Source organism: Capricornis sumatraensis, chromosome 1, assembly GCF_032405125.1.
Source record: "Capricornis sumatraensis isolate serow.1 chromosome 1, serow.2, whole genome shotgun sequence".
Classification (NCBI taxonomy): domain Eukaryota; kingdom Metazoa; phylum Chordata; class Mammalia; order Artiodactyla; family Bovidae; genus Capricornis; species Capricornis sumatraensis.
Genome location: NC_091069.1, coordinates 87,352,567 through 87,372,064, shown reverse-complemented (window position 1 = coordinate 87,372,064; position 19,498 = coordinate 87,352,567). Strand labels below are relative to the sequence as shown.

The 19,498-nt window shown below is 41.5% G+C and overlaps 1 protein-coding gene across 1 annotated transcript in view; it reads left to right on the top strand.

Annotated features, from left to right (window-relative positions):
• Positions 1 to 19,498, top strand: part of CRIM1 (cysteine rich transmembrane BMP regulator 1) — a 208,434-nt gene that overhangs the window by 119,610 nt on the left and 69,326 nt on the right. Inside the window, exons 6-7 of the mRNA XM_068966792.1 lie at positions 7,766 to 7,948; positions 11,257 to 11,454. Coding sequence (XP_068822893.1) covers positions 7,766 to 7,948; positions 11,257 to 11,454 — 381 coding nt within the window. The remainder of the gene's footprint in view (positions 1 to 7,765; positions 7,949 to 11,256; positions 11,455 to 19,498) is intronic.

Sequence of the window (19,498 nt, the reverse complement as noted above, 5' to 3'; positions counted from 1 at the left end):
GGAGCAGGCCTTCTACTGTGAGAAAATGTTGAGATGACAAAGCAGTAACAGGATTTCTGGTGTTTGCCTCTTTCTTGCCACCATAAATTAGTTGGGTGATCTTTGCTTTACTTCTTGTCCTGCTATAGTTTGTCTGTTACTGCATTAGTCATTAATTGTAGGTGAGACTAGAAGCTACAATACTCTGAAGATTTAAAATTCCATAGGATAGTATTTATGGAATTCTATCTCAAAGTCTGTATTTCACTTTTTTGGCATACATACACACATAGAAGGTATTACCTGTCAAAAATTCATTATCATTGCCCGGAAGAGCAGGGGTCTATTTTATGCATACGTATTTTTTAAAGCCTTATTTGTATATATATAAAGCCTTACTTATCCACAAAGGATTTGAGGCAATTTTACACTAAGAGCAGACACAATAAAATAGTAGTAAAATATTAATGAGAAAAGAGAGTCAGACTGTAGAGTTGTATGTAAGAGTTGAAAAGCAAAATGGAAATGCCCACAGGTGTGCAGGCCATAGCATCTGTCTATGTAATTGCTGGAGTTAAATGTGAGGTTAGGCCCCCGGCGTCCTGGCCGTCAAAGTGGAAAGGGAGATAGAATCGGACCCACAATTCTTAGAGACAAGAAACCTGCCAGACAGGGCAGCATTCTCCTCGTGTGGAGACTTTTGAAAAGAGAGCACTGGATGACGCAGTAAATTGTGTCCTCAGCTGCTTTACTCCCAATTTCCTCTGGCTGCTTTTCCCAATAAAAAGTAGAAGGGAAATATTAAAATACACCTCCATGAAGGCAGTTTTCAGGGGTGAGTTGAACACCCATCTGGAACCTGAATGCCTGAAGATCTGTTTCTTGATTTGGAGAACGCTGCCCAACCCCTTAGCCCCCATCACCACTGTCCCCCCTCTGCCCGTAGGAAGGTATTGGAGTAGATCTGGGAAGCCCAGTTCGGGAGACAGTGGGCTGCTGTCTAACCCCATGTGAAGAAACGGAGCTTACCTGCCAGCACTCAGTTCCCTAGCTGCCATCCACGTGATCCATATGCTTACATTATTTTTTTTTTTAAGATAAGCATTATAGTGAAAACAGAAGATTAAAAAGAGAGAATTTAAGAACTCCCGAGTTTTGAAAACATTGGCCTAGATGAATGGACGGAAAGAACATTCTCCATAAATGTTACTCCTCTTCTGTTGGGTTGGGTTTTGTATGGGGGGGAGGATGGCTGAGTTGCCCATCAGATGGTGGCAGTCTGTAACTGAGGGCTGAAAGGAGGACCAGCACGGTAGTAGCTGAATGAGAACCCTGTTGTTTAGAGAGACCTAATGAGCAGGTGGTAAGCTTGTGCTCCTTTTGTGTGAACTTGTGAGACATCAGTATCATCACCTGGAAGGATGACCTCCACAACAGTGTTGAATAATCCCACATCTTCTTCGGGAAATGGTTCTGTGTCTGCTCCGGCCCAAAAACATGTTTTTTCATCCGTCACTGGGGATTGAGTGACAGCCTCTACTTTAGATGGACGTGTGTCCTCTTCCATTTGGTAATAGTACATCTTACTGGCTTACACTGGCCCAGTTCACTCGTTTCTAGAGGCATTTGAGTTTGAATAGGGCAGTCATCCATGCTCAGAGTATGGAAGCGATCATTTGGTTGCTTAGATATGATCAGGTCTCCAACATACAAAAATGCACAGAAATCCAAACTAGAACACCATGGTTTGAGTGTCATAGCCATTTGAGTGTTGTAGCCACTGACTCTTCCAGCATCAGACACTAACATGTAAAATCAATCAGTCACAGGAGAGCCAGACCCAAAGTCAGCTTCTCCTTGTGTAAAATTTGGGCCTAGAAAACTCAAACCTTGGGTTTCCCTTGTGGTCCAGTGGTTAAGAATCTGCCTGCTGATACAGGGGACATGGATTTAAACCCTGCTCCAGGAAGATTCCACATGCCTCGGAGCCACTAAGCCTGTGTGCCGCAGCTACTGAGCCTGTGCTCTAGAGCCCGGAGCCACACGTACTGAAACCCGAGTGCCCAGAGCCTTTGCTCCGCGACTAGAGAAGCCACCGCAGTGAGAAGCCTGACCACTGCAATTAGAGAGGAACCCCCACTTGCTGCAACTAGAGAAAGCCAGTGCACAGCAGTGCAGACCCACCACAGCCAAAATAAATACACAGGTAAATCTTTAAGAGAAGAACAGACTCAGACCTTCGGTTTGTTAATGAAAAAGTCAGTATGGGAACGTCTGTTGAGAACCCATTGCATAGCAGTGATGCTCAATAATGTCTCTAGGGATGCAAGGTCTCCTTCTACAGTAATGGAGAGGATATGGCACTTTGAAAGGAATATTCCATGCAATATGCATTTATTGAGCATCCATTGTGTTCTGTGGGCCTTACCAAGCTAATTTTGCATAAGAGTGACACACTGTTCTGCAGCCCTATTTTGTAAGTACTGTTCCCCTTCTCTTATCCTGAAGTATCCTCTATCCAGTATGCTCCAGCACACATGCCCGGCTTCCCCCACACAGAAAAGGTGGTTTCTTCCTTCACGTATCTAGAAACTCATCTACCCTGCCTTTGTGATTCCATCAGTTTGTTGTTGGTTTATGGAGAAATTTTCAGACATTTCTCATTTGTCATGCAGTTATCTCTGTTTTTTTAACTTAAGTCTGCCCACTTTGTTCCTGTACCACTCACCCCCAGAAAAAGGAGACCAGAGGCAAGACATCAGCCATTTTTCACTGAGATATTAAAGAGAAAAAGCAACAGAAGTATACTTATTTGGACTTTTCCCCTCCATTTTCACATTTGATGTGAAGTTCTACATTTTAGTCTTTTCCTTTGCTAAAATTATATATCTATCACCATCTGCCAATCAGCATGATTTGGCCAGGCAATAGAACTTACTAGCAATCTTTACTATAAAATTCTTTTTCAGGAGTTCTGGAATATATTAAAGAGCGAAGAGAAGATTCCAGAACTGAGAAACATAAAATTTAATTGGGAAGACACAAAAAACATGCAAAAATCTTTAAAAAGACATTTTGTGCATCTCAGTGCATATGCACTTTTATGCATTGAGAAGTACAAGTTGCATAGTAAGTTATTCTATTTGTAATATTCTTTTCTCCATCCACGGAAAATGTCCTCTTACAGAGGTAGTGGTACCCTGCCTGTGGTTCTGAAATTCATCTCTGTCCCCAGCAGGTGAAGAAGTAATTGGTCATTGCTCCTCAAAGAATACTGCCAGCCATTTTTATCGTGCACTTTTCTGAAGAGCTTCTCTAAATTTGTCTCAGCATCAAACAGGGATTTCATTATATCATGGGGAGTTTTTTTGTTTTCTTTTTTTTTTTAATCCTAAAGAATCAATTGTGTTTTCAAGGCTGTGTTTTCCGGGACTCACCATCTCTCTCAGTTCCACTCCCATGCTCTCTGCCTATGCTAGTGAACCGTAGCTGCTCTAGCAGCCTTGTCAGTCTCGTCTCCTCCTACTCAAGCTTCTGCACAACCCGCCATAAAAGCGAGTTCATCTGGAGCCACTTTGTTCATAACCACAGCCTTTCCTCCTCACTTCTTCAAATCTCGCACCAAGATTTGTGGCTTCACCCAGATGGTCATTGTGGTTGATGAAGGCAGATAGGTAATTAATACTGATTGGTTTCTTAAAAAATGTTCTTCTTCAATTTGAATGGAAGCTCAGCATTTTGATAGAAGGCAGCATTTTGCCTCCTTCCACAGCATGCAGATTTGATTGGCGAAAAGTGCTTCATTTCCTGCACTTTAGAACTTGGGGTTTAACTGCCCAGTTCCTTCCAATCCGAGCTCAGTTTAGTGTGTTAGGTAAAAGCATATAGACTTCTGAGCTGTAATAAGATGATTCTTTCTGACATGAGTTTTCTGGGGGGGGGGGGGGAGGGAAACAGTATATCCAGCCAGTACTAGGGAAGAGGTTCAGACACGCACATTTACTGCCTTTGTGAAAATACCTGCACACAGATCATCTCACACTAATGATGTGACTTTAGGCAAGCTTCCTCATCGCGTTAAATTTCATTTTCCTCATTGAAGAAGTAGATGTTAATACTTGTTCTCTATTCTCAACAGCATTGTTATAAAGTCAAATTAGAAAACACTAGTTTGTCTAAGTACAAAACAAATGTAAGTATACTCAAAATGCAGTGGAAATCTCACGTATTTCGAACATGCAAGGTAACGTATGGAAAAATGATGTTAGGACAGAGAAGCCCATGGCTTATGTATGTCATAATCCAGTTTTTCCTACCTTGTTAAATAGGTTGCATTAGCTCAAGAGAACTTTTTTTTTTAACCTTGGAATTACTTTTATTTTCCCAGCTTTACAGAGACACATACCATGCAGTTCACTGAGTGAAGCTGCACAATTCCATGATTTTTAATGTATTCACAGAGTTGCGTGATTTGTCATCACAATTTTAGAACATTGTCATCAATCCCCCCAGAATTCCCAAGCTCTTTAAGTCACCCCCTATGTCCCCCAGACTTTCCAGCACTCAGTTCAGTTGCTCAGTCGTGTCCGACTCTTTGCCACCCCATGAATCGCAGCACGCCAGGCCTCCCTATCCATCACCAACTCCGAGATTCACGTCCATCGAGTCAGTGATACCATCCAGCCATCTCATCCTCTGTCGTCCCCTTCTCCTCCTGCCCCCAATCCCTCCTAGCATCAGAGTCTTTTCCAGTGAGTCAACTCTTCGCATGAGGTGGCCAAAGTACTGGAGTTTCAGCTTTAGCATCATTCCTTCCAAAGAACACCCAGGACTGATATCCTTTAGGATGGACTGGTTGGATCTTCTTGCAGTCCAAGGGGCTCTCAAGAGTCTTCTCCAACACCACAGTTCAAAAGCATCAATTTTTCGGCGCTCGGAAACCACTAATCTACTTTCTGTCTCTGTAGATGTGCCTGTCATGGGCCTTTCACATAAGTACAATCCTATACAATATCTGGTATATTTTGACTGGTTCTTTTGCTTAGCGTAATGTTCCCCAGGATCATTTATATTGTAGTATATATCAGAACTTCATTCCTTTTTATGGCCAAGCAATATTCCATTAGTGGGTATGCCCCATTTTGTGTCTCGTACGTCAGTTGGTTGATGTTTAGACTTTTTCTGTTTTTTGGCTGCTGTGAATAACATTGCTGTAAACATTTGTGTACAAGGTTTTATGTGGGTAGATGTTTCCATTTCTCCTGGATGTGCATCCAAGAGTAGAAGTGCTGGATCCTCGGGTAATTCTGTTTCATATTTTGAGGAACTGCCAAACAGTTTTTTTAAGACAACTGCAATCGCCAAGATGTATGAGAGTTTCCACTTCTCCACATCCTCATCAGCATTTGTTATTATCTATATCTTTTTCATCTTAGCCATCCTAGGATATGAATTGTGGCTTTGATTTGTATTCCCTTAATAAGTAATGATGTTAAGCATCTTTTCAGTGCTTATTGGTCATTTCTGTATCTTATTTGGATAAATTTCTGTTCAAATATTTGCTCCTTTTTCAGTTGGGTTATTTTCATTGTTCTCTCTGGATACAAGTTCTTGCATATGTCAGATGTCAGATTGCACTCTTGTTAAAGGTCACTAAATATGAGAGTCTATTTCTAAACTCTTAATCAGTTCCATTGAACTGTGTATTTATCCTGATGTCAAGCCCTACATTGTCTTGATACTGTGGCATTGTAGTGTGTCTTAAAATCAGAAAGTGCGAGTCCTCTAGCTTTGTTCTCCTTTTCAAGTTTGTCTTGGCAATTCTGGGTTCCTTGAATTTCTTACTGATTTTAGGATTCACTTGTCAGTTTTTACAAAAGAAAAAACTAGAATTTTGATAGAGATTGAATGAATATGTAAACCAATTGGGGAATGTTTTCATCCTGCCAGTATTATCTTTCAGTCCATGAACATGGAATATATTTTCATCTCCTTAGGGCTTCTATATCTTCTTTGAACAATGTTTTTTAGTGTTCAGAGTATAAGTTTTGTACTTTATGTTTAGACTTATTATTAAATATTTTATTCTTTTTGATGCTACTGTGAATGGAATTTTTAAACTTTATTTTCAGGTCATTTATTGCTAGTGTGTAGATATACAATTTATTGGAGTTGCAGTTTTACCCTGAAATCTTGCTAAACTTTTTGTTCTAATAGTTTTTTAGTAGATTTCTTCTTTTTAAATTCAAAATCATGTTGTTGGCAATTAAGAGTTTTCCTGCTTTCTAATATGGGTGCTTTTTATGTCAATTTGTTGCCTAATTACCCTGACTGGAGCCTCTAGTACAAAGTTGAATCAAAGTAGTTAGAGTGGACATCATTGTCTTAATCCTGAGCTAAGGGGAAAAGCATTCAGCTTTCACTGTTAAGTATGATGTGCTAATATCATAGATGCTGTTTATCAAGTTGCTGTTTAACACCTCTACTGCTAAGTTGTTGAATGTTTTTTATCATGAAAGGGTGTTGAATTCTGTCAGATGTTTTCTCTGTGTCTGTTGAGATGATCCTATGGTCTTGCCCTTTATTCTATAGACATTGCATTACATTATAGTCAATTAATTACATTAATTGATTTTTGGATGTTAAACCAACCTTGCATTCTTGGGATAAATCTCACTTGGTATATGATATTTTTTATATGCTGCTGGATTCAGTCTGGTAGTACTTTTTTGAGTATTTTTATGTTTATATTTATAAAAGCTATAGATCTGTAGTTTTCCTTTTCTTCTGATGTCTTTGTCTGGAGGGAGTTCTTTTAAGTCAACCAAAATTAGAGTTAAGGAGTGGATTTAGGGGAGAGTATTTTCATGCAGAGAAAAATTTTAAATCACTGATATCATTATCATTCTAAATGCAGGGTTTTGAGTCCTTATCAGAAAACATAGTCTTGAAACACAGTGGGAGGAGTACAAGGTTTTAGTTGAAGAGCTACGGTTTTGGCTTCTGCTGCTGCTGCTGCTGCTGCTAAGTCGCTTCAGTCATGTCCGACTCTGTGCGACCCCATAGACAGCAGCCCACTAGGCTCCTCTGTCCTTGGGATTCTCCACGCAAGAATACTGGAGTGGGTTGCCATTTCCTTCTCCTATCATTTGCTAAATGTATAACTTTGCACAGATTACCTAGGATTTCCTCGCTTCAATCCTCAGGATAAGTATTTCTACATCAGACCGTTGTTTTGGGGATGAAGTGAAGTAATGTATGTAGGAAGTATTTTTTAAAGGCCAAGCACTATTATAATTATAGATTATTAACTAAATAGAAAAAAGAATTTCAGAGAAAACACTGGAGAAACAGAAACATAACCTAAGAGGCCTAAATAAATTTTTTGAGGCAGAACAAAACATAATGTGGATTCAAGATCGTTTACTTGAGATAGACAGTGATTTAGCAAAACACACATTTTGTTTAACAAAACTAAATCTTCTTAAAGCACATATCAGAAATGTCAGTTTCATGGTCAAATAATTACTTTTATTTGGGGTAAGGAGAAGCCAGCATAGATTTTAGTAAGGGGAATTTTGATTCCTTGTTATAATGAGGATAATGTTGTATTTTATTTTATTGTACTTTACATAGCTTTATTGCTTCTGTTGTAAAAAATTATATTGAGTTTAATAAAGTTCCATTAAATTTTAACCTTGTGCAGTATTTTCTAGAGGCTGTTTGAAAAACATGGAAGGACACCACTCAGAAATGACTTTGAATATGCTTTGTTTAACTCCTCTAGAAACAAAGCCAGCCTGCGTGTTCAACAACATGGAGTACAGTGATGGAGACATGTTTCGAATGGACAACTGTCGATTCTGCCGATGCCAAGGGGGTGTTTCCATCTGCTTCACTGCCCAGTGTGGTGAGCTGAGCTGTGAGAGATACTACATGCCCGAGGGGGAGTGCTGCCCTGTGTGTGAAGGTAAGGAGAGCTGCCAGTTAGGGACCAGTAAGAACAGGCTTCCCAGCTGGCTCAGTGGCAAAGACTCTGCCTACCAGTACAGGAGACCCAGGAGACATGGGTTCAGTCCCTGGGTTGGGAAGATCCCCTGGAGGAGGGCATGGCAACCCACTCCAGTATTCTTGCCTGGAGAATGCCATGGACAGAGGAGCCTGGTGGGCTACAGTCCATGGTGTCACAGAGTCAGACATGACTGAGCGACTGAACAACAAAGCATAGACATGGTTTAAAGTGTTAACGTCAAAACTGACGTAGTTCAGTCTCACAGTTCAAAAATAGAAAAGAATTCCCCACTTTTGTCACATGTTTTACCTTTTACCTTTTAGGTAATGCCAGGTAGACGATGTGGAAACACTTCCCTGCGGGAAATTATCCCCTGGGTGTAGACAGCGGTCGTGTTTCCACAGGTCAACACAAGGTCTCCCGGAGGCACTCTCTGTTCCTCCTCTGCAGTTCCAGCAGTTTCTTGGCAAGTCCTGGGACTTTCTCTTCATCCTGACAGTAGAATTCCGCCCACTCTGCTCCCCTCAGTGGGTGGGGACAGGAGGATGGGACAGCCCTAGTGACTGACAGGCCCAACCAGTCCGCTCAGAGAGGACCCGACCCTGCCTCCTTTCTGGTACCCGTGCCCCTCCAGGTGAGAGCAGGGCTCCTTGGCCTTTGCAAATGTGTGCTGGTGAGAGTGGGGCCGTGCTGTGGCACCCAGTCAAGGCCCAGACAAGTGTCCAAGGTAGCCCTGGGCAGAAGGATCCCCAGGGTCTGCTTTTTTATTTTTTTTATTCCCCTTTTCCCTCCAAGAAATAATAGGTCCATGTTCCCCCAATAGGCTCGACCCTCCTGTCTCTGCCCTCCAGAAATAACAGACATTTCAGAATGATAACTGAGTATCACATGCTACATCCCACACATTTTAAGGATAAGCAGAGTCAGAAAAGTAGTCACTTCTCTCTTGAGTTTCTGGTAAAGCCAGGAACAGTGCCCAACTGTGTCTCTGGTCTAACCACACTACAGTTTCCCCAGAAAGGAGGGACGTGTGAGCATTTCTTCTCTGCCTGGGCCACGGACTTCTAGTCCAGAGTCAGGCATGTCCACCTCATGTCTGACGCTCATGCCACCCTTAACCTCCGCACATGGAATGAGAGGACAGAATTTCATGCCGTGTCCTACAACTTGCTCTGTTTTCAGAATCCCGTTTCTTTTCAGTATCTGAGCTTTATTTACCACAGAATCTGAAGATCTGAAATTGCTTAGATTATACAAACTATTGTACATTCCTAACAGCGAACAATTCTACATTCCTAACAGGGAGGCCCACTCACCTGGTAAAAGTTATTTTTGCTAACATAGGAGAAAGGTGGTTCACTTTTTAGGTGTCATAGGGGATTTAAGAAAGTCACATCAAGCTTTTCAGTTCAGTTCAGTTCAGTCGCTCAGTCGTGTCCGACTCTTCGCGACCCCATGAATCGCAGCACGCCAGGCCTCCCTGTCCATCACCAACTCCCGGAGTTCACTCAGATTCCCGTCCATCGAGTCCATGATGCCATCCAGCCATCTCATCCTCTGTCGTCCCCTTTCTCCTCCTGCCCCCAATCCCTCCCAGCATCAGAGTCTTTTCCAGTGAGTCAACTCTTCGCATGAGGCAGCCAAAGTACTGGAGTTTCATCTTTAGCATCATTCCTTCCAAAGAAATCCCAGGGTTGATCTCCTTCAGAATGGACTGGTTGGATCTCCTTGCAGTCCAAGGGACTCTCAAAGAGTCTTCTCCAACACCACAGTTCAAAAGCATCAATTCTTCGGCGTTCAGCGTTCTTCACAGTCCAACTCTCACATCCATACATGACCACAGGAAAAACCATAGCCTTGACTAGATGGACCTTAGTCGGCAAAGTAATGACTCTGCTTTTGAATATACTATCTAGGTTGGTCATAACTTTTCTTCCAAGGAGTAAGCGTCTTTTAATTTCATGGCTGCAGTCACCATTTGCAGTGATTTTGGAGCCCCAAAAAATAAAGTCTGACACTGTTTCCACTGTTTCCCCATCTTTTAACCTTCCCAATTGATTTGTCCCCTCACTACCTCCAGGGTATAATAGTCCCTGAAATTGGTGACACTTGGCGGTATAAAAGCAGAGATGTGAACCTCTGTGTAATAATTATAACGAGTTGTCTGGCCATGGGTCCAGTTATGTCTCACTTCCTGGAATTTAGATCCAGTCTCAAAGTAGAAATGAAGTATGCAGTGTAATATTTTTTTTTATAAATAAATTTTATGAAGTCTTATCTAACTCAGGTTTCTTGGCTGCTTCAGTGGTGGACAGACTGCCTTTCTGAAGCTGTGACTGCACGGCCTTCAGTTCTGGGCTTCTGACTCTTCTTGTAGCTAAACTTTCTTCCTCTTCAAAAGAAAGAGGACCAAACTCACAACTGCCTAGACTTTCTTCCCAGCACAGAAGCATTTGCTTCTCTTGAGGCCAGATTTTATGTGTCTGAAAAAAAAACGTTGAGTGACTTATCTAATTACTTTGATATGTAAGGATATTTGGGGGTTTTGTATTTATGTGCTTATCAACAACCTCAGAAAACTCTTCCACAGTAGCCTTGGTTAACTATGTCCCACAGCCTCAGTTGCTGCTTGACCGCTCAGCTCAGGTGGAGAAAAAGCTGTGTAGGTCCATGGCATTCCCTCCAGGGCAAAGGAATGTCCTGTATGGTTTAGACAAGGTCTGTCTGCCCTGTCCTCAGGGGCCTGCCTATGCCTGACTGTTATCTCAAGGACCTCCAGGCTCCATGAGATAGACTCCAGTTAGCCCTAGAAATAGCAGGCTCACTGTAAGTTAGATGGGGCGTTATTCTTTCTACTTTACAGGGGGCTGAAACTGAGGTATAATAAACTTGTAAATTGACAACTCAGAAGGCATCCGCAGAACCTAAAATGGATCTGCATTTTTTGTTTTCTCTGATTACCACCCCACAGCTCTATCCATGAAGTTTTGCACCTTTATGAAACAGTAACACCTGCACACTGGCTTGCATGCCTCAGGTCCCCTGCCCTGTGAGCCGTGTTAGGATGGGTGAACATAAATTCTACGTGATGGCTGCCTTTGCCTGTCCCCCTAGAGACACCTCCTGCAGTCCTGAGCTTCTGCTGAGCGCAGCTAGAAAAGAACTGCTGATGAGGAGAACCTGGGGGAAAAAAAAAATCTCTAGGTGCAGGCAGAAATAACATGTAGAATGCCCTCGGTCTTACTTGAACTCACGTTTTAATTTAGATCCTGTGTATCCTTTGAACAATCCTGCTGGCTGCTATGCCAATGGCCAGATCCACGCCCACGGGGACCGGTGGCGGGAAGATGACTGCACGTTCTGCCAGTGCATCAATGGGGAGCCCCACTGCGTGGCGACGGCCTGTGGACAGAGCTGCATGAACCCTGTCAAAGTGCCTGGGGAGTGCTGCCCCGTATGCGAAGGTAAACCTTGAGCATCCTAGTGAATGTCTCGTGTCAGATCAACTTCCACCAGTGTGTGCTTGCTTGTGTTTTATTTCCTCAGGTGTAATGCCTGCTTCCTGCTGTTAGTTGCAGATGATTTTATGATACAGCCCAGACTAATCCTTTGGAGGAGATGCTGCAGATTTACAATGACAGCAGTGTGGTCTTTATTTTACCACTGCAGATAATGCTTAGCTGAATACTTTACACTCAAAGAATATATGCGTTTGAATTCAGTTCACCGCACGCCTAATTAACATCTAAAGGTCAAAACAGGGAAATGAAATTGGAAATAAGACCCATCCTCAAAGCATAGTTTGTTCAATTTGTAATGCTTCTGTAAGCCCAAGAGTCCTGGCAGCTAGAAGAAAGACCTGGAACCATCAAAGGCAGTTTTCACTGCCCAGAGTCCTCCCTCCGAGTGTCCGTTGTTTCTAATATCACGACGGCTGTGGCTGTGCAGTTCCTCTCAGGCTTTCACTTATGTCTTGGTTGCCTACATTCATGACCTCTCTTCCTTTGTAGTGAAGAGGTGCCTGAGATATCCTGGACTCGTCTTTCCATGTCAACCTCTAAGCCCGGCCATTTTCACCATCCTGGGAAGATTCTTTGCACATTTATTCAAGTCAGTCTTAATCCCCAGTCCATATCTGTTAATACAAGAGATTGAATATTGCTGATAGATCTGATAGAGAGTGTCCATCACTAAGAAACACGTTTGCATGGTGAAATGAACTAAAGTGGGTCGGAAATTAATCCTTGTAGAAGATGGATCCTTCTAGAATTTTTAAAAAGAGCTGTTAAGGAAATGACCAGTTTTTTCAGAAATTCAGTCAAGTAGACTGAGTCCTCTATGGAGAAGGCTTTTGCTTCTACCTCAGTTTTAATCAACTCAGTCTTCAAGAGTTTGCCTGACTAGCTTCATTAACCTCTGAGGGGTTGGAGTTATTAAAGATCTTAAAAGTCATATAAAAATTTAAACTGGAGGATTCTGGTTCTATTGACATCACGAATTCCCTCACCATTACTCTACTTACAATGCAGCTGCCACACTCCAAAACTTTATAGCTTCCAGATGACCAGTTTTATGGAAATCACGCACCACCCCCCTACCCTCGCAATATACTCCTCCTATCTCCTAAAGGAAGCATTTCAGTGCTGGAAAATGGAGTGCACAATACTATGTATGATGGTGTACGGTCAGCTTTACAAGGAAGGATGCCTTGCTGGTGCAGATTAAAATGGGACTATCTATTCCTAAGAATTAGGGACAATCTGTTGTTGATTTGCAGTGTTTAAGTATATATGTATGCATGATAATGAAGAATTTTTTTCAATTTTAAAAAGCATAAATATATAATCCAATAAGCACTAACCTTTTAACTTCAGGAGTCTTGAATCATAGATTGAAAATAAGACTAAAAAAAAACTTGTAAAAAAAAAATACAGGGCTTCATTTCTAAAAGTAAAGAATGCATATCATTTTGCATTCATCTTATGCAGTCATTAGCAATTCCATCCTGGTGAGCAGAGAAGAGAAGCAGGTGGTGAATAGAAGAAAAAAAAGTATATATGAGAAAACTGATTTATTCTTATGTAGATATTTGGGTAGGAAGAAGATGTTAGTTTGGTCTCTGCAACATTTGAGTCAGGTTGTAGTCTTATCTTCCACTGTTTGAGAAAAGAGTGACAGTTTGAGCCAGCCATTAATTCCAAAAAATGTTCTAACCACCTTCCGTAATCCAGATACCACATTGGACACAAAGATAAATAAAGGACATCTCCTAGTAAACTTCAAAGAAACTGTTTAGGCTGTTTTAAATTAAACCAGGGGAAAAAAGAAATGTCTACATTCAGATGCTGTGGGATAAGTGCTTTTTATGTGTACCTGATTCCGTTAAGCCTCACATCACCACTGTGCTGTAGGGCTTGTGATCCCATTTTAGAGATGAGGAAATTAGGTTTTGGAGAGACTTAGGTAAATTCTTCCAAGGTCAGTTGCCAACATGTGGCTGAGCTGGGGTCAGCTGAAGTCCGTCAGATTCAGCTGCATTTGTGTCTATTTTCCTTGCCCCCAGAGGTCATCTCAGTCTCCTCATACCCCTATTTCTGGTTCCCTTATATCTGTCTCCATCTCTAGCTTGTGGCCCTGTGTTGGAGACCTGGAAGTCAGCTGACTGGGGAGGAAGTCATTTGCAGTTTGACAGCTCCTCCAGGTGTATTCCATGTGATCTCCCGAATCTGAGGGCCTTGGGGGAAGGACGCCTTTGAGACTCAGCCTCGATCTCCTTCTCAGACCTCGCACCCAGGCCGAATCCCCCCAGACTTGGCACCTGTATTCCAGGCTGTTAGGTGCTGCGGCCTCCGTTCCGTCTGTCTGTCTTGTGCCCCTTCACCCGGCCTTTCAGGAGTCTCCATTGTCTAGTTCTTGGAGAACTACTTTGCCTTCTGTTTCTTGTTTTTGTCTTAAAGTCACTTAAGTGCTGAGTTTCATATGAGATTGTGTTTAGTCTTCAGTAACGTTCTGATTCTGAGATGTTTTCAGAACACCGAAAGATTCTTTTAGTCGTGGTTGTTTCAGTCGCTAAGTCACGTTCGGCTCTTTGCGACCCCATGGACTGTAGCCCGCCAGGTTCTGTCCTCCACGGCCTCTCAGTTTGCTCGAATTCGTGTCCATTGTGTCGGTGATGCTCTTCTTTTGGTATGGGGATCAAAAAACAGTGCACAGCTTAGGATAATGATTGTAAAAGCTTATTTTTATGAATAATAGTAAACGTATTTATTGATAATAATAAGCTTACAAAATTATGCAAGGCAAATAAATCTTACTGCTTAGTTTTTAGGATCCAAGAAAGACCCTGAAACTATTTGAAAATATTTTTCTCAGCAGTTATTCAGTAGCATATTTAAATGGAATTTTAAGTGATTTCAGAAGAGCCAAAGGATTAGACAAAATAAGAAGAAAGCAAGGTGTTGTTGTTTAATGAATAATCAGCCAGAATTATTTGGAGGAAAACAGAAACACTGGTGTTTATTCAATTTATACACAATAAATTTCTCGGCGTGCAATTGCATAACAAGGTTGGCCTTGCCCTTATTAGCTGCAATCCCAAGGTACATAGTCAGGGTCTGAAATTTGATGAAACAGATCCCACACAAGGATTGTAGGTTTAAATTCTCCCTAAATAAATTACTGCATCAACAAATATGGTGTGTGAGGTCCTGTAGGGAGGAAAAAACCTTGTTGTGACTGCTGTTGTTATTAGAGATACATACCTTCCAAATGACAACATGTGCTTGGTTACTCCTGGAGGACTGGGGATGTGAACTTGGGGGCCCTTAAAGACTATGCTGTTAACTTGACAGCTACCTCAATTCACAAGTACCTGAGTGCTTTTTAAATTGGCACTTAAGTACTCTCATGATTAAGTCTTAGCAAATTAGTGTCAACAGCCAGTTCAGGTACACAGATAAGCCATCTCATTCCGTAACTGATTGTGTTCTTATGTTTTGTTCTGTTGGCTCTCTGTTTCTCCTCTTATTCATCAAATCACATTATTTCTATTTTTTTGGCCCTTGTAAAAAGCCAGAGTGGAAATACACAGAAGAGCATGTAAAGTTTGCAGTTTAAGCGTCCATGTGGGAGATACAGCCATATTGTCTTAAAAACAAAAAATGAAAAAGAAGGGCAGCAGAATTGAGTCTTCCTCAGCATCTAGCACCATTTGCATTGTCTTATTGTAGCCCTTAACGAGAGTAGCTACTAGTGTACCTCTTATACACTGACTGTGAGCCAGACCTCAGTGCTTTAAGAGCATCAGCCAATTTGATACTCACAACTTCCCTCTGACAGGTTCTGCTATCCCAACTTGTGATTGCAGAACCCAAAATTCAAAAGTTGTATGACTTGCCCAAGTTCCTACAGCTTGAATGTGGCAGAGCAGTATCTCTAGAGCCTTGACTGTGGACCCCACAGGAATACAGCCTCTGAGACAGAATGCTCTGCATCCTCTGGGTTGACCAGTAACCTGAAAGAGGCTACGTCCCCCATGAGCTAGGATTTTACCATATGCTTTTGAATCCTAAAAATGGCACCTGGCATGTAAAGTAGGTGCTGAAAAGTAGTTAATTAATGGATGATGAATGAGTGAGTGAGGAAAAGACTGGAGTAAGGTTTCCTTAACCAGTGCTGTTAGAGGCCAGATGCTGACCTCTGGTGAGCTGACCAAAGAGTGATGTTTAAATGCTTCTGTTTGACAGTGTGCTCTGAGGACAGAAACCAGAGTGCTGTATGAAGTATGTTTGGCACACAGTGGGTCCACATGTCTGCAGGTGGGTTGACCAGTTAGCTCAGATTGGCCACTCACCCTCATGATAAGCACTTAGTTCTCCATTCCCACCCAGGAACAGCCTTCCAAGCCTGGTTTGTAAACTGCCGTTCATCCTCTCTCAGTTCATTCCCTGCAGTCCAGAATCACAGAGTTCAAGTGGGCCTTCTCCAGACCCTCCAAGGCTAATGCTCACTGTCACATTTTACATACTGCTTTTCGACCTGCTCTTGAGAATGTATAGGGGCCACTATCTTGTTTCCAGCTAGATTTTTAATATCACTTTTTAGGTATTGAGAATAATTTGCTTTTTTATTTCCCAGTAATGCAAGGTATAAATGCTGTCTTGGTTGATTCTTAACATTAGAGCGACCCTAAGGACAGAGTGCCATTTTCTATGAAAAAAACAAAACTGTTTGTTTTATAATTAAAGGTAAGATAAGGTGTTGGGGAGGGGAATTTGGCTGCATGATGTAATGACATGACCTGATGACTCAACAGAAAAATGCAGGCTATGTGGACGACTGTGAGGCCAGCTTGGCTGTGACACCTGATGCAAGAGATAAGGATTTCATCATCCTTGGTGAGCCTTGATGTCAGATCTCATCTGCTGTCTCATCTTGGGCTGTGGCTGGACCCTGCCCTGGTGGCCATCGTGACCTGAGTGTGCCTTAGGCCTGGTGTGTGCAGAGTCTTCCTACTGGGAGGAGTTGACGATTTCCATGACCCTGGGGATTTCAGAGCCAATGCCAAGAGTCTCACTTTTCAAGAACTAGAAACAACATAGGTAACAGTTTACTTGGTAGCGTTCAGCCTTAGGCTTTGAGTTTGCTAGTAAATAAATTCCCTGCTTGTGGTTGGGTGCTTTCCAATCACAGTGGGTACTTTCCTTTCTACTATTTCTGTTTCTCTGAAACAAAAGCAAAATCTGTTTCCAGATTCACTCAGGAAATCAAATAGTCATAGATTGCTGTGGTTGAGTAATGGATGTGTGAGTGTTCAGCATATTACTCTACTTACCTCGGTATTTAAAAGATTTTTCTGTCATTGCAAACTTTAAATGAATGTTATTTGCAGAGTTATTGTCTGAAACTGAACTGAGTTTCAGGCAGGCCTTGTAATTTCGCTAACCTGGACTTAACCAACTCCTGAAGTGGAGGAATAAGAGTGATTCCCTGCCTGTTAGACTCCTTAGATTCTTTCTAATTCTTTGGACTTAGGATGGAACCAGGCAATGGCTTTCTTCCTGCTTACCTGGCTCTCTTGAATCCCTTATTTTGGAAATCCTGGTCCTACTTGGGACAGTTTTGAAGCAAGGATATTAGGCGTTTCTTGACCTTGTTGTGGATTTAGTAAGCCACTTCAGCATCAGCACACTGGATAGATCACATTCTGGACTCCTCTAAAGAGCTGGAGGTTTTTGAACTGTCGAATAGACTGTCTTCCTCATCATCAATCCTAATTTTATGGGCGTACTATATTGTTCCCTATAAATCCTGATGATATAGTTTGAATCAAGCCACCCTTCAAATGCAATTTCTACTGGCCTGCCAGAAAAGTCTGTACCAGGCACATATCTGGGTGGGAATTCCTTGAAATAAGAAAAAATGTTTCCAACCCTGCCCATAATACTTCCTCACCAAACAGTATCTCAAATGATTGAGCTGCTGCTTCTGTGGCAAGGAATCAGACATAGTTTGGCTGACCCCAGAGTCTGTGCAGTCAGAGATGCCACAGGTCCCATGATATTAATGTTCTGGTACATAACAGGGATCAAAACTCAGTTGATGGGTGATATTGCTTCAGTGCCATATACTAGGCTATTATTAGCAGGCCAAGAATAATAAAATAGTCATAATATCTGAAAGACTGTTAGGCATGTTCTTTCATCCTTTAACTCTAAGTGTCCTGGAAACTAGTTCCATAAATGGAGATTAAAATATAGCACAGTGTGTTTTTTGGCTTGTCCAAATAAGGTCATATGCGGGGTAACAAATGCATAGCAGATGACCTTGTGTCAACCTCGGTGGCCTTGAACCTAAGCACCCGAAATTGTTCATGAATGAATATCATAGTATTTTGGTTTTTCTCTGGGAATTTAAAAAAGCTTTAGGTATTTCAAGTAACTTTAGAATGTTACAGTTCAGAGCTGATTCTGAAACACTTGATTAGAAACCTCTGTCTCTGATTGTCCAGCCTTCAGCAGTCCCTGCTCTTAAGTATTTCCCTGTAGCAATGGTCTTGGAAGGGGCTGGTTCCTCTCTGCTTCCTCTGCTGTTCACTTCCCATCCCTAAAAGGGCATTATTGCCAGGAGTCTCATAATTTTCCTACTAAGATAATCATCGAATCTAATAGTTCAGACTTGGGCCTGCTAATTTTCATCTAATCAACGGAGGCAGGAAAACATAGTCTGGAATGCCAGCTATGTGAATGAAAAATATTTAGTCATTCTTGAAATGATAGGAATGTTTTTCCAACAAGCTTAAATAAACACAATCTCTACTGAGACTGTGTTAAACTTTTTTTGGAAAAGAGACAACTCTTAGGCCAAACAGAAGTTAATGAAGGTTATTAAGAGGCATGCCCTTCAGAAAAGGCTTGTGGACATTAAAAAGAAAGATTCTTTTCTCTTCTTGGTACAGCCATTGACCAGAAGTAGCAAAACTGCTTTCCTTTCTGCTTTTGTCAGCCTAACAGAATTTAATATTTTAACTGGTGATCACATTGTCCACCTTTCCGAGAGATATCCTGCTTTACTAGCCATGGCTGATTAGACTGTCTTAGGGTAACACCCTCATCTTCATCTTCTTCCACTGTTTGCCTCAGTCCTAAGGAATACATTGGTCTTAGCACATCTGTATTTAAAGCACTGGACAGCACTTTTGATATGAAGCTCATTTATTTGTTTCCAGTCGTACAAGGTCCAACCATAAAGTAATAAAATTATTTCTAAACATAGTGACATTTTTAAACAAACCAAGGTTTACATATCCAAGTGAAGTGTTTCTCCTTTCAAGATAGATGTATGGGGAAAGTGTACAGCTACTACTGCAGGAGTATAGTCATTCAGAGTATTTTGGGTGCTTCTCTGCTGGAACTGACGTTACAGCTTGCAACACATCCTTTTGAGTATCTTTAGCTTTGTAAACCCCTGACTTCAGAGGTTTTATTAGGCCCTTAGAAATAGTCAAAGACATTCATACCTAAGCCTGATGGAAAGGCTGGGTAATCTAGCTGGGTAAAACTGTTCAGAGGAAGCAAAACGTGACAGTGAAATAGAAGCACTGTGTCTTCTATGACATGTTAATCTCCTCTGGCAGCAACTCTGAAGAGAAATTTCAAATAGAGTTTTAGCATGAGCAGCATTTTAGTACAAGCATATAACCCCCCAAAGTGAGCATTTTTAGCAATAACACTTATTTGTAAGTACAATTCCTGGTGTGTTTATTGAAAAAAAGAATCAATCCACTTACCACATAGTATTTATATGATTTCTGGGGGCTAGAGGCATATATTTAAATGGTGATCTATTATATTCAACTTTTTGTGGGATTGCAAGTGCTCCATACAGGCTTATTTTCAAATAAATTATTAGACTAATTCCCTATATATATTGTGGCATTTTAAACTGTCTCATGGTATAGTCTTAACACCTTAAAATGAGCAAAGTGATTTCCATCGTTTAATACGTGAG